Raw genomic sequence first — 14,774 nt, forward strand, 5'->3', positions numbered from 1 at the left:
GCTTGAGCCGGAGAGGGTACTTAGCAGTACTCAGGCGCGCATCTCCCCGAGCCACCAGGAGTTTTGCCACCTCGGGGAGAGGCAGGGTGCCACCCTCCCTCCCGCTTGCTGAGGGCAAAGCGAACCCAAATCAACATGTGCTGCGCTGGGACTGCTCGAAAAGCGAGTGGGTGCTTTGGGGAAACGTGTGGATGCGTTAAGGCAAAAAAAAATGTGAAAATAAGAACGAGTGGCGCTCATTTTCGGTGGCACTGACGGGGCGGGCAGGGCGCTGGGCCCCGTCCTGCCGGGGCCATTTCCTCGCGCCCGGGCGCTTTGATGGCGGCGCGGGCAGGCGGCGGTGCGGGCCGCGGTCTGATATGGCCGCGGGGAGCCAATGGCGCCGCCCGGGCGGGCACTTCAAAGCGGCGGCCCGCCAATGGGCGCGGGCCCCCCGCGGGCTGCGTGATGTCAGCGGGGGCCGTTTATGGCCGGTATAACCGCGGCCCCCTGCCCGCCGCGGCGCTCAGGGCAGGCAGCGGGGGCACCGCAGCGCTGCCGCTGCTCGGGGCCGTGCCGGGCGGGTGCCCCGGGGAGGCGAGGCAGGGCCGGGCCGGGCCGGGCAGGGCCGCCATGAGCTCTCCGGGCGCCGAGGGGGCGGGCAAGGCGGCGCCGTGCCGCGTGGAGCACCTGCTGAGCGCCGTGGAGAGCGAGCTGCGGGCGGGCAGCGAGAAGGGCGACCCGACGGAGCGCGAGCTGCGCGTCAGCCTGGAGGAGGGCGAGCTGTGGCTGCGCTTCAAGGAGCTCACCAACGAGATGATCGTCACCAAGAACGGCAGGTACGGGCCCGGGGAGGAGAGGGAGAGGGAGAGGGGGAGGCGGAGGCGGGCTGCCCGCGGGTGCCGCCCGCAGCGCCGTGCCACCCGTGTCGCCCCGCAGGAGGATGTTCCCGGTGCTGAAGGTGAGCGTGTCGGGGCTGGACCCCCACGCCATGTACTCCTTCCTGCTCGACTTCGTGGCGGCCGACGGGCACCGCTGGAAGTACGTCAACGGCGAGTGGGTGCCGGGCGGCAAGCCCGAGCCGCAGGCGCCCAGCTGCGTCTACATCCACCCCGACTCGCCCAACTTCGGCGCGCACTGGATGAAGGCGCCCGTCTCCTTCAGCAAGGTCAAGCTCACCAACAAGCTCAACGGCGGCGGGCAGGTAAGCGGCGGCCCGGCGGGGGACACGGCCCCGGCACGGGGAGGGGGCGCAGGAGGCGCTGGGTGCAGCCCCTGAGCTGAGGGGATGTGGTGGTGGTGAGGCAGAGAGCCCACCTGCAGCGCCTCTTCCTGCCCGCAGCTTCGCTTTTAGGGCTCGTCAGCCCTATGTATATGCATAGGGTTCCTATATGCAACCCCGCATACATGCATAGGGTTCCTATAAACAGCCCTATACGTGCGTGTAGGGTTTGCTGCCTCTCCCTCCCCGGCTGTGGAGAGCTGCCCCTGCTCACCTGCTCTGTCTCGCTCTTCTCAGATCATGCTGAACTCCCTGCACAAGTACGAGCCTCGGATTCACATAGTGAGAGTCGGCGGCCCGCAGCGGATGATCACCAGCCATTCCTTCCCGGAGACCCAGTTTATAGCCGTGACGGCGTACCAGAACGAGGAGGTATGCGCGGCGGGGGAGAAACCTCCCGGAGCTTGCACCCTTTCAAGTGGCAAAGCGCTGTTACAAAGCAAAATAGCGGGGCTCCTGGCACAGCTTTCCTTTCTCTGTGCTTTTCCTTCCTTCTGTACTTCGTTTGAAGTTAAATGTAAAAACTCTATCCGTGTATAACAACGCAAAGTTCTGTTCGTCATCTCAATATATACTGTAAAGTTATTGCCAAAGAGTAATTCTAAATAGATTCCTTAGGGCAAGCTGTTACGGTAAGAAACACAGTTGTTATTTTCAACTGAATCATGAAATAACTGTAAGCGTTGTTTTCAGAACAGACCTTTCTGTCTGCCAAAACATGCATCTGTATTTAATGGACTTGTAAGTTACCAATCTTGTTGAGATTTGTTGATGCCTCTTTTGCTTTGTCCTGAAACGCAAAATTTCTTCTAACTTTAGTGTGCCTTCTTAACTGTTGCCTTACTCAACAAATAAACTCAGGCAATTCAGTCTTGTAGAATTTAGGGACTAATCCCTAGCTTGCTGTTAATATTTCAGACATAAGGTGCTCTTTAATTGATGTATATAGGTACCACAGGCCCAACCATATTCCTTAAAAAATGTGATTTTTCTGATTTGAACGGAAAGTACTAATTTGAGTCTTAAATTTCTTTATGATGATGAATAATAATACTTGCAAATAAAAATGTTTGTTGTTGCTTTTAGATCACAGCTTTAAAAATTAAATACAATCCATTTGCAAAGGCATTTCTTGATGCAAAGGAAAGGTGAGAGCTCTTTACTCAATTCTAAAGTTTGGATTTTTTTTTTTTCACATTTACGAAAACACGCTCTGAAATAATTTGGCATGATTTCTTTTACAGAAGTGATCACAAAGATATGATGGAGGAAGTGGGAGACAACCAGCAGTCTGGGTATTCGCAGTGTATGTTTCCTTTCATTCAGCGTCACGCCTGTAATTCTGAATTTTCCATCTCATCTGTTAATTAATCAAAACTTTGAGAGCAGTGTTCGCTGGTTGGCCCATTAGTTCTTATGGAAAATAATATTACTGATCCTTAAGGTTGGCATTCATGCAGGTTTGTGATTGTTTAAACGTGATGATTTTTATATATTATTTATATATATATTTTGCGTGTGTGTGTTTCAGACAGTGGTATTACCGTCAAAATTCCTTAACAGAATTTTGCAGTGACCATTGTTTCTGAAAAGACAGCTGAGGACAACAATAGTTATATGGATACAGAGACTAAAGTTCTGTTAAAATACAGCAGATAACTATCAAAATAGTTCTTACTTCAGACAACTAGGAACATTTGCTTAAAAAGTTATGCCAGATGAGTAAAAAGCACTAGTAATGTTTTAATGATTTGTGTTTTAAAGGGTTATTGCCAAAAAGTGTTTGCAGCCTATAAAAGGGGGAGTTGTGCTGTAGTAGGAATTACTTCCTTTTAGTGAAAGCACTTGGTTTTAAGAGTTCTTAGCAGCCTGAGAAATGTCAGAGCCTAGCTATAAGCTGAGACCCCCAAAAGGGCAATTTAAAACTGACAATTACACTGTTACTGAGCACACAAATGATCACACCCTACCCAGGTAAGGGAGGCTTTAACTATTTCAGTGTTTCCTTACTGTGATTGTAACTAAATGGTAGCTTTTAAAAAATGTTAGCTTGACACGGGGCTTTTTCTAAGCTGTTTTCTGAATTTTCCTTCATAAGACCATTTCTGAGTGTTGTACAATTCAGACATTTCAGCTTTACAGAAACTTATTTTCCTTTCACAAGTATGCATTCCCTCTCTGATCAATTATTTATCTCATCGCTATGCCTTTCTTTCAGCACTTGGCTGTGTTACGTACTCATCGTACAAAACTCTTGCTTTCTCACAGTAGGTAGTTGGCTTATTCCTGGGACTGGGACTCTGTGCCCTCCTGCCAATCCTCACCCTCAGTTTGGAGCACCCCTGTCGCTCTCCCCTGCTCACAGCTGTGAAAGGTACTCATCGCTGAGGAACCACCGCTCTGCCCCTTACCCCAATCCCTACACCCATAGAAACAACTCGCCAAGTAAGTCGTACTTTGCAGCTATGTAAAGATGGGAAATTAGCCACGGGATGCGAGCGTAGAGCAGTGTGCATCTAGAGTGACGTCCACAGAAATGGACAGAAACAGAGGTCACTGTCTAGTTCAGTTGACGCGGAGGGTTTGGGGCTAGAATTGCAAAGAAGTAGTGATGATGGGTATGTGTCCCACAGTCTTTATAGTGGAAAGAAATGCGGTTGTGCAGAAATGCTGGCTGCTAGTTGATTGGATGGCGTTGTGCTGATTTTGCTGCGTGTTCTTGAATTGCTATGACTCTTGAGGTTAAACTTTTAGACTTTTTTTAAGTTTGAAAGTAAGGATTTTAATTGCTAGTTAGAGTAAAGACAATGAAATGAAATCGTACAGGTCCGGTCCCAGCAGTGGGAATAAAAAAAAAATAAGCCACAGTCTGGTCATTCTTGATGATGCCTAAGGCAGACTTGAGAGCCTGTGGTGGCATTCTAATGCTGGGATATGTGATTCAGACTGCTTATTATCCAGGGCTGCCAAATTGTTACTGCCCATGTAGGTGACAGAGATAAAGGTGCTTTGGAAGAGAGACTGGGGTAGCTTAAGTAAGGAGCCCACCTCTTTCCATTGATTGAATAAGAAAGGATGGCCTGAATTAGCAAGTAGTTTAAATATATATGTCTTTTTCTAAGTAAGACTTTGCAGCTGTAAGTTGAGGAAAGTATTGCTTCAGTAGGGGCAATGCCAGTGAACTTGTAAGCTTGACATAACTGGTAGGCGACTTTTTCTTTGGGGGGGGGGTTCAAGGCAGTAGTGCGGGAGGGTGGTTTAAAGCAGTCCATTGCATTTGAACACAAAATTACTTGGTTTGATTCTAGTGTAAGTGATTGCTTGTTTTCTCAGCAGCCTATGCCGATAATTCCTCTGCGTGCCTTTCCATGCTCCAGTCCCACGACAACTGGTCTACTCTCGGAGTTCCCACACACACACCTATGCTGCCCATGAGTCACAGCACTGGCACAGCTACTGGCTCCAGGTAGGCATCCTTCAGAAACCCTAGTTAAGAGAAGGCTGAAAGAGGAGGTAGAGAGTCACCATTAAATTAAAAAATTTGTATGGCCACAGGCAAATCATTATATATGCGGGGGGGCACTGAGAAGGTCTAATTACAAGGAAAACAGATTGATGAAATAGGTAAGTTAGTTTTGATGCTTTGGAAATGTAGCTACTTGTGACAACAACATTTTATAGATTAAAGATCAAAAATCATTTAGACAAGCATCCACTGAATTTGAGGATGGTCTGTTAAGTTTTATCTCATTTTGCTTTTAAGCAAAATGAGATATTTAAATATGTCTTTTTGAGCTGTCTTGTTTTAGCCCGTCACTGTTTTCCACTCCGCCTTCACACACCGTTGTTCTGCTACAAATAAAGTGGCAGTGAACTGCAGTGTGGAGAAGGAGCAAGTGGTTGGGGTAGTAGCAAATATCTACTTAAGATACTGTTTGACAAGCCAGTGTAACATCAAATTGTGTAATTGGTTAAAACCTTGACAATTTTGTGATTGCATAAAAGTTTCTGTTCTCTTCTTTGTACTTACGATCTCAATTAAAGTTTCAGTCGTTTAGCAGAGATTACGGTTGGACTTGATCTTGAAAGTCTTTTCCAGCCTAAACAACTGTATGGCAAGGGTGTTGAAACTAGATGATCTTTAGGGTCCCTTCTAACCCAAAGCATTCTATGATTTAGCTTACAATCTCTTGGAGCTACACTTGAAAATTCAAAGGAATATAATTAAGGTGGTAAAATCTTTGCTATTAACCACAGAGGACAGAGGTTCAGGCATCTTTTTTTGGCAATTCATACCTACTGCTTGGTTTGTGGAAAACGTTCTTCTGTGAGCCGTGCACGTTGACGCGTAGCTGTTAATCAGAATATGTACTAATTCTCAGTGTAAGGTAGCTGTATTACTGAACAGAAGTTTTAGTCCTGAGTGGATGTTAACAGGTACTCCTAGCACTTCTTTCCAAGGCTGCCCCCCAGGGTACATACTTGGACAGTTGCAGAGTGCGCTGAGTTCTGGTTGCTGCAATAAGAATTGTCCAATAGATAGAACGTGTAGAGCTGTAACTGTGGGATCTTGATAGCGTTTCTTCCATTGCTGTTGTCTGTATAAAGCAAGAGTAATATTTCTCTTATTTTGGTAAACTGCTTGGAATCTAAAGTAGAAAGTGTGTGTGAGTGTGCGTGTGTGTGCACCCCCAGAGGGTGAGAGAGTGGAGGCTGCAGAACCCTGACAAGGGTTTTTTTGTTTGTTTGTTTGTTTTTCTTCCCCTTTCAAGCAACCCTTTCTGTTATCCCTGCAATCTATAGGTATCAATTTAGCTCTTCCCCTTCGAACATGAGATGACAAACAAGGTACTAGGAAGGCTGAATTACTCTCTGTTGTTTGTCCATCTTTGACTATAGAGGACCCAAGGGGGGTCAGGGCTTTGACAGACTCGTGGCAGTGGATTCAAGCCTGTCTGGGTCCCATACCTGCTGTATCCAGCCACCCCAAGGTCATAGCACTTTTCTGTGAGGCCAGGGTGTGGCATGGTTCAGGAATCAGCTGTCAGACCTGTGCATTTTTTTTAGGCTGGCCTGTTAATTCCTTAGTTTGGCCTAAAATTTACTGGTGTACTTGTGTACAGCAAATGAACCTGTGGGAGCTGTGTGTCGAGCTGAGCACCTGCCAGCAGAGGCTGCAGTCACTGATAACCTGTTGTGTTTGTCTTCCAGTCAGTACCCTAACCTGTGGTCTGTGAGCAACAGCACCATCACGCCCGTGTCCCAGTCGAGTGGTATGTCCAATGGCCTGAGCTCGCAGTTCTTACGTGGCTCCCCAGCTCACTACTCTGCCCTTCCGCACCCGGTCGCTGCCACTGCTTCCGCGTCCCCGCTGTACGACGGTGGGGCCCCCGCAGACCTCCCTGACAGCCAGTACGATGCCTCCGCGCACGCTCGGCTGGCATCCACGTGGACGCCTGTCACCCCACCTTCCATGTAAACCCAGGCCTTTTCCTTCGAAACAGACTGTTTAGCTACTGAATTACTTTAAATGCTTAACCCTCAAGGAAGAGAAAAAGAAGACATGAGGTAAATTACAGATAAAGCACTGCTTTGCACAGAGCATTTAAGTCATGCCTCTGGTACTGAGCAGTGCGTCATTAATGTCATGTAGAGTTTACAAACCTGGTGAGTGTGCAATTCTGAGAGCAGATTCACTGCTTTTTAATCTTTTTTTTTTTTTTTTTTTAGTTCGATAGGTCTAATTTTTAAGATTTTGACTTAGATTCCAAGTTTCAGTGTTCAAATATGTTTGGACATGAAGTTTGGTACCTGGACAACTTGCTTGAGTAAGTTACTTGTTACTGTTTTTCATTGTGTTTTGTTGTCATTTGTTTTGTTTTAATGGCAAACTTAGGTATAGCCATGAGAAGACTGTTATTAACTGTCAAGTTAGAAGCATTCTGAAATCTGCACAAATGTAGCTGAGGACAGAAGTTTTTGGAAAATCACGTGCACTAACACGTATTTGTCTCACAAATACGTTGTGTTCTTAACTGTATGCTTATTTCCTTGCTGCTGAATTAACGTTGAGACAATCTGCAAGAACTGTTTTCTTCCTAATTAATTGCAGTATTATTGTTTAGTCTAAATTGTTTTTACACAAAAGACTCCTTTTTGAGGTACGTTTTGCTGTTTGATCATATTCAGACACCTGTCAGCTTTGCTAAACATCTTCATTTCAAATAGCCAGTGTCTAATAAGGAGCCCTGTCTAAAACCTTCTCAGGTTGCTGAAAAAAACATCACTGATTTTGATGGTCTCTGGCTCAGGCCTTAAAGGAGGGAATTCAATACCTGGAGAAGCATTCTAATTTATTTTATTTCAGTGTTGTACTCTATTGATCTATTTATTATTTGGTAAGTTGCAACTTTGTTGTCTACATGTTAAGATATGTAAATAATCCATCAATCCACAGTGTACTTTTAAAGACAATCATATGTGGGATATGTCACCCAACGGCACACTGAACTACGTGGGTGTAAGTAGTTAAATTATTGTTAAGAGAGGAGAACTCTAGTTACCAGTAACTAGGGAAAAAGTGTGGATATACTAAGCTTTAAAATACATTGCTTGACTTGATGGAAAGGCCAGATCTTGATAAAACCCTACCTTCAGAACTGATATTAAGTACTAAGATCTAAATTTCTTACACAGACCAATTCAATACATTGGTTCAAAGGGTGCCCTTGAAGATGTCTGTGTCTCCCACTGCCTGGCAAGTGCATATCCCAAGGAAAGTGAATTGTTTTGCAAAAGCCATAGTAGATAACTTTTAAAATGAAGTGCCTAATGAACTGAAGCAAAAATCTGAATCAGGGAATTCTTTAAATAAACTTACCAATGTGTGCACAAGAGCTACGGTGGCAGCTTTAAGCTGAAGAAGCAGTATTAGCCACCACATCAGTCTCTTTGGAACCCTACGGGCAGGTCCCTGCACCCAGAAAGATTTTGGCAGGATTTTTTCCCTGCAGAAGGATTTGTGTGCAACTGCAGGACACGGTTTCTTGGAGGTACTCCGGCAAGAGACCAAACCAGAAGCAGATGGCTGCACGACTGTGTTCTCTGTCAATACTGTAAATATTGATCTAAGCTCTCCTATTTTATTGTGAAAGCAAATTGTGTAAATGATGTAAGTGCATTATTATTTAGAATATTTTGTAGAAGTTAGCAACGTATTTCACTGTAATTTTTTACTTGTTCTTTGGAAGCATAATTTAAATTGGAAAAAAAAGAATAAAGATTCTTAAATAAACTCAGTGTTTAATTTTGAGTTTTTGGGGGGCGAAGGGGAAAGCTGAAATAAATGCACACCAGACACGCTGAACCTACAGTATGTTGAACTTCCACAGCGTGGTTTCACAAATGGTTCAAGCTGCACAGCACATCTTCTGGCTGTGGGTGAAGGGTCAGATAGTTCTTTGCACCCAAATTGATGGTTATGTAGTCATGAAGATCTTAAATGTGGCAGTGAGCGTTTTAATAGAAAGACTTTGTGAGATGCTACATCCTCATCATCTGCTTCTCCCTCTATTTCTCCCTCCCTGACTGAGTGGGGTGGGACTGCAGCTGGTGTTGGCTTGGCATTGCCATACGGTCAGGATGCATGCCCAGCCCATGTTGCAAACAGTCAGCTTTAACCTTCAGCCCAAGGATACCCATGCTCTCAAAGCAGGCTCTTCACATGAAGAGGGACACACAGTGGAAGGGAAGGGACCTGAGAGGTGTGGAGTAAGTGCTAGCACAGGGCTGCAGGATGTCCCTGCTGCACAGCTGCTGCCCAGCACAGGGGTCAGTGGTTTCACAGATTCTTGCAAAGCTTCCACTGAATAAGCAACTGCCAACCATGCAGACTGAAATAGTCTTTCCATCTCTTGATTTAGATGGAGCTTGCCAACTCACCTGCTTGCAAATAGGCACTGCCTGGTGTGGCATGGAGGAGCAATTTACCCATTTCTTGCCTTAACTTGGTGCACATCCTTGGAGGCCTCTGTGACAGCGCTGATAGGCACTTAAGGCCAGCAGGAGCTTCCTGATGCCTGGAAGAACATAAGATACTAATTAACTTGGGTGCTAAATTATTTTTCATCCCCTCTGGCCCCTGAAAGAATTCAATATGTAGCTACAAGAGAACATGTCTGTGTGGTGGGCAGTTGAGGTGACTCCTTTACTTGTGAAGGAGTTGCTATATACTTTGGGGAGCAATAGGAATCAGTATTACGTGTTAGTATTCAATCTGTGTCATTTTTTGCTGGTCATTTTTCTACCAGAAAAGTGTCCATTTCACAAAACTGTATTTAGAATTTCAAAATAAAAATTTCAGCCTTTCTAGCTCATGATTTTTTCCCCTTTTCACCTGCACTGTAACTTACTTTTCTAATTAGTTTTAGTTGATGTTTACATATATTTGGAAGGATGTAATTGCCTCATCCTTGCAGTGGGATATTAGTTGAGGAGAAGCAGAGCCTGAGCAACGCAGTACCCAACAAAAACACTGCTCACGCCTCACGGTTTTATTTGCAGTAACATCGGTTTTTCTTCAGAAGAAGCAGCGCCTTACTAATGAGGTTGAGAAAACACCTACGTGCTATGACTCCTGCATTAATTTGTCTGCATGAGTCTGGAAATAAACCCACAGACTTCGGAAATGCTTCTTTCAGAGTACATGACCCCAGATGCACAGATACTCGTTTACACGGCAGAATCAGTTAACGTGGCTGGGATGAAAGACTAGAATGTTTGAGGTGCTAGCAATACGCTGCTGCTAGCTGCTTTTCGCTTTCAGGAAGGGCAGGCAGCCCCAGGGAGCCAGGCACACTTGGATATGTACCTGTGCATTTTTAACAATCTCCTGTGTGCAACACCTCAGGTCATTCTCTGACTAGGACTGAAGTTGTAGGTGAGGCCCAGAAGCATGGCCCTGCCTTTGTCCAGGGTTTTGCTGCAGAAGTGTTTTCATTTGGTGGCAACTCCTGCAGCGAGCCCCACATTTCACTGTGGGCTCAGGCACACTGTGTGGCCCTGTGCTTGCTGCAGGTGAGGGTTCCTCAGCTGAAGGACCCGTGGGCCAGGGGCTGGGCCCGGGTCAGGGCAGCAAGGTCATGCACGACATGGCCTGGTGATGTGGCTGCACAGCACCAGTGACCCAGTGTGAAACTGGGGGCCGGGGGCGTTTCTGGACGTCCTTAGGAAAGTCTTTTTGCAGGTTGTTGGGTTTAATGCTGGTGCTTTTTCTTTCAATAAGCAATTCAAAAGTAAAGGCAGATTTTTCCCCCAGTGATGCAGAGGGGGGAATTCTGCGCCACATAAAAGCAGCGAGCGTTGGCTCTCATCTCAGTAACGTCACCGGGAGACTCCTCTGCTCCTCAAACCCTAATGCCTGTTTCAGTACTTCAGCCACGTCCAGCAGGCCTCATGCAAGTGCAGTAAGTGCTTTTACCACTAAGAGCAGATTACTCTTAAAATCAATTAATTACCATTACAAGATTTGTGAGCATGAAGAATAGAGAATAGCCACGCAGGCACACAAGTCTTTCATGAGCACAGCACTGTACAGCTCCATGCAGCTCAGTACTTTATCAGACAGCCCTCGCCTAATCTGCTTTTTTTTGGTGTGGGTTTTTGTTTCCTTCCCTTACTTTTGAATTAAAGAAACCAAAACCTTTCAAGCCAATGAACATAAGTTGCATGGATCTTTAAAGCGGCCTGAGCATTTGAACACCTCTTTTCACACCTGCTCTGCCACTGCCTCGTTCCTGGACTGTGCTTTTTCAGTTACTGTTTCCCATGGCCAGCATCCATCAAAGGCAACCCAAGGTTCCCTTACGTCTACAGCCAGAGTTGCATTTGCTGGGGGAACCAGACCCAGCAGGCTACCAACACTCAAGCTGTCATGAACACTGCGTGGATCTTGTGTGACTCATCTGGAGAGGATTTTCTCACCCGTGGGCCCACGACACCAGTGCCGCACCATGCTCCCACCCGCTGAGCGCCTCGGTGGCTTCTGGTGGTTGCAAGGCGGGGGCACAAACGCCCCCCGCATTTCCAGACTCTAGGGAAGGTGGGGATGACGAGCCCAGCCTCGGCCTGCCCATGGGTGAGTGGGGCTCTGGGATTTCCCTGCCAATTCTTTGCCACCCCTGTCACTGTGCCACATGCCAGGCAAACTCTGGGGACAGGACTACCGGCAGGCTAGGAGAGATCTGAATGGGATCTGATAGCTCTCAGGGAGCTATCCATCAGGAAGTGATCAGGAGTTTTAGGAAAACCCATTTGGCATGTTAATGCTTTATTCATTTATTTGTTTTTCCCTTTGGGTAACAAATAATTTCCAGCTGCAAAAATCTCTATAGACCTCACAGTCCTCTTTCACAGTCCTCTTGCCTTGCTGTATCTGCAAGAGTGATGCAAGTGATCAGTTACATGCAGGAGTAAAGCATGAGGCTGGCTACTCCCATGCTCCTCTCCTTCCTGCCTCTTCCCCATAGATGTCTATTACACTTGTGAGATAAGTATGATAACACACATTATGCTCCTGCACCACTGGTGTCAGTAGTCCAAGCAGTAAAAAGAAAAAGAAAAAAGAAAAAAAAAAAAAGAATTTTAAATTAAATACATGATACATTCTTAGGCAGTCATAAGGAAGACAATAAGCAGAAGCACATATGTTATTTAAATCATATGCAGACCCATTCCAGTGGCATAGATCTATGGAGAAAATAATTTCCTTTTAAGAGAGTCTGGCTTCAGCTGCTCCCGGATTTCTGTGCCTTTGGAAGCTCAGATAAAGAAAGTGAGAGAGCCAGTCTGTGTGGTGCATGGAGCAGGTCTGGTAGTTCTCTTCACACCTAACGGCACCTTAAAGATATCTTTACTTGTGACAATCTTAAACATTCCTTGATAAAATAAGAATAAACCCAAATCCAAGTTCTCCCACTGCACACATGGCTGTGATACCAATGATATGGACATTGTGGGTTTAAAAGCACAAGATTTTGTGACTCTCTAGAGGAGCAGCATATTCACGCATAGAAGCTGCAGGCTCTCCCTCTCCTCAGGGGTCTCCTCTTGGACCCACCAGTGACCTTGCAGTCACAAAATTTCTGGGAAAACCCTGTGTAGCAGCAAGGGATGCCAGAGCTGGCTGCTCCCAGTGTTGCACTATGCTTGCAGTCATTTTTAAATGTGAACAGCAGGTATGTGCACCAGGGAGCTCGTGTCCTCCTGATAGATGACTGCCTGCACCCCCTGGGCAAGCTGCAGCTTTTTTCTTGCCTTGCCCTCTCCTCTGCCAGTCTTGCTGTGCTGCAGAAGGAGGTTACTTTTCCTTGCTGCTTGTGAGCTAATTAACTGTCTGTCCATCCAGCAGCTCCAATAATTCATCCATAAGATGCAGTTATCAGACTCACACTGCAGAGTTGGAAGGGGTCTCCTGTATCTGGTTCCTTAATTATGGACCATCCCCTCACTGAGGCCTTGGCTGAGGGCACCAAGATTTGTCACAAAGGCACTCAGTAAGATTCTGGGGACCGTTTCATGTGTGCCCATGGTAAGTGGCGTCCGCATCTTTTGCTGGGAGACTGTTTTAATCCCCTCACTTCCCCATGCTTAGGAGCCACATTTTAACTGCCAGCTGAAATTTGTCTCATGACCATCTGTTCTTGAGCCAAAGCCTGTCCCCAGCTTAATTAGTTCACCCCCCAGGCAACATTCAAGCTGACTTGTGCTGTAGGCAGTGATGCCTCTGCCCCTCTTTCAGTGGGGTGCGCAGGGCTGCTCACATCCCTCTGCTGCCAGCAGGGCTCCATGGAGGGGGGCATGAGCCTGCGGGCTATGATGTGAGGGATTGCAGAAGAGCCCATGCAATGGCATGATGCTTCCCACACTGCACTGAAATTAGCCACTTCCATGCCTTTGAAAACCACATTTTCATCACCTAGTGTTACATCAGTGACTGGATGGTGGTGGTCATCCAAGTCTCTTTAGCTATTCCCAGCTGATGAACGCCCATCTTGGAGCATCAAGTCTTCTTATGAGTCTTTTGACTGTGACTTTGCTCTTACCCTGATTAGCTTTATTCCACTGCCATTGCTCCAAGACATCTCTCAGCCTCATCTCTGATTTTATCAACGACCTCTTAATTTCTGGACTGACTCACTAATGTGAATGCTAAACTGAGACAGGCCCAAGTCCTCTGCTAACACCCTGATCCTTCCCCAGTAGCTATGCCCTTATCTGGTCTGTAACTCACTTGCAAAACTTTTTGTCCCTCCATTCGGTAATTTCTCGTGGGACACTGTAACACTGCTTTCAGTGGCATCTGGACAGATAAGAATTACTGTTTTTTCCTAAAAATTGTTCATTGAAGAAAGCTGGCATAGAGGACCTTTGGCATGCTCACTGTGATTTAGGAGAAAGGTCTCAGCCCTTTGCCCATGGGGACAGCGGCCACCCTGCTGAAGCCACCTGTGAAGGCAGGGCTATCAGGAGAAATGGTGCTGGGGGGAGAGATGCACCTCTGTAAGCCCCCCCAGGCACTGTGGATTACCCCTGGCCTTGCCAGTAGTGTGGGAGGTTCAGAGGGATGGAGGGGAGTGGAGATGCCTTTGTGCTTCAGCTGAGGCCGCACCAGTTTCCCTTTCGTTCCCTATCCTTAATTCTCATTTCTGTCAAATTTCGTGGTGAGGTTGTTTGTTCTGTAAGGTCAAGTGGCTTCTTGCTACCTCCTCTGAAAGTGTGCCTCCTACGTCTGCTCTTTGCTGAGTGTGCAACAGCAGGCCAGCTCTGAACAAACGTTTGCTGCTGGATCATGATTCTGAGTACAAAAATGCTGGAGGAGAAATGATGTGTTTATTCCCCGAGCTCAACTACGCTAACCTGCTTGAGTTTCATTTGCTTTTCAGAGATGACCATTCCCAAGCCCTTCCCATTAGCTTCTCTGTCAGCGCCGACATTGTACCTCCTCTTTCTTCCTAAGAACAGAAGCAAACTAATGAACACTATGAAAAGAAGCCCTGTAATATCCCTAATTTCCACCCTGCCCTAATGGCACAGCAACCCTGTTTCTCCCTCTCTTCTCTTAGTGTGTAGGGTCTGCGGGCTTTTCTGCAGACAGTAGAGAAAGATGAAGGTTGTCAGGTTCCCCTTTCCTCTTGCTCCAGAGCAGATCTTGAGCTCCCTAAATAATGTTAGGTGACTTCTCCTTGGAGGGTCAGTCACTACACAAGTTGTGTAGATGAGCATGGGGAAAATTAGGCAGTTTATACAGGTAACCTGAAAAACAATTGAAAGGGGAAAAGGCTGAAGAAGTCTAATGGGGCATCCAGAAAGGTAATCAGAACATTCATCAGCTCCTAGCCAAGACCTGCCCACTTGTTCATACTTGTGATCCAGGATCCCAATGCAGGGGATGATGTGTGAGCCAACGGGATCACACATCTATGTCTATGGTGGTCTACAGGGGCTCCAGGGCCCT

The 14,774-nt window shown here is 46.6% G+C and overlaps 1 protein-coding gene across 2 annotated transcripts; it reads left to right on the forward strand.

The window, feature by feature from the left end:
- Nucleotides 1-232: 232 nt before the first annotated feature.
- Nucleotides 233-8,555, forward strand: TBXT (T-box transcription factor T). Of its 2 annotated transcripts, none has more exons than XM_027454256.3 (8): nucleotides 233-818; nucleotides 919-1,183; nucleotides 1,499-1,633; nucleotides 2,348-2,409; nucleotides 2,506-2,567; nucleotides 3,530-3,706; nucleotides 4,598-4,727; nucleotides 6,473-8,555. In XM_027454256.3, exons 1-8 carry the CDS (start codon nucleotides 319-321, stop codon nucleotides 6,738-6,740), a joined length of 1,599 nt encoding a protein of 532 aa, XP_027310057.2. In that variant the 5' UTR covers nucleotides 233-318; the 3' UTR covers nucleotides 6,741-8,555. The 2 variants fall into 2 exon arrangements, with proteins under 2 accessions (XP_027310057.2, XP_027310056.2); XM_027454255.3 differs by having other exon boundaries at nucleotides 234-818; nucleotides 4,595-4,727.
- The last annotated feature ends 6,219 nt before the right edge of the window (nucleotides 8,556-14,774 follow it).

Source organism: Anas platyrhynchos, chromosome 3, assembly GCF_047663525.1.
Source record: "Anas platyrhynchos isolate ZD024472 breed Pekin duck chromosome 3, IASCAAS_PekinDuck_T2T, whole genome shotgun sequence".
Classification (NCBI taxonomy): domain Eukaryota; kingdom Metazoa; phylum Chordata; class Aves; order Anseriformes; family Anatidae; genus Anas; species Anas platyrhynchos.

Excerpts from the sequence above, each read along its gene's own strand:
- TBXT (XM_027454255.3), top strand. The coding sequence starts at position 319 with ATGGCGGCGCGGGCAGGCGGCGGTGCGGGCCGCGGTCTGATATGGCCG. Across the intron at positions 819-918 it reads ATCGTCACCAAGAACGGCAG|GAGGATGTTCCCGGTGCTGA; the intron begins GTACGGGCCCGG and ends GTCGCCCCGCAG. Across the intron at positions 2,568-3,529 it reads GCAGTCTGGGTATTCGCAGT|TAGGTAGTTGGCTTATTCCT; the intron begins GTATGTTTCCTT and ends GCTTTCTCACAG.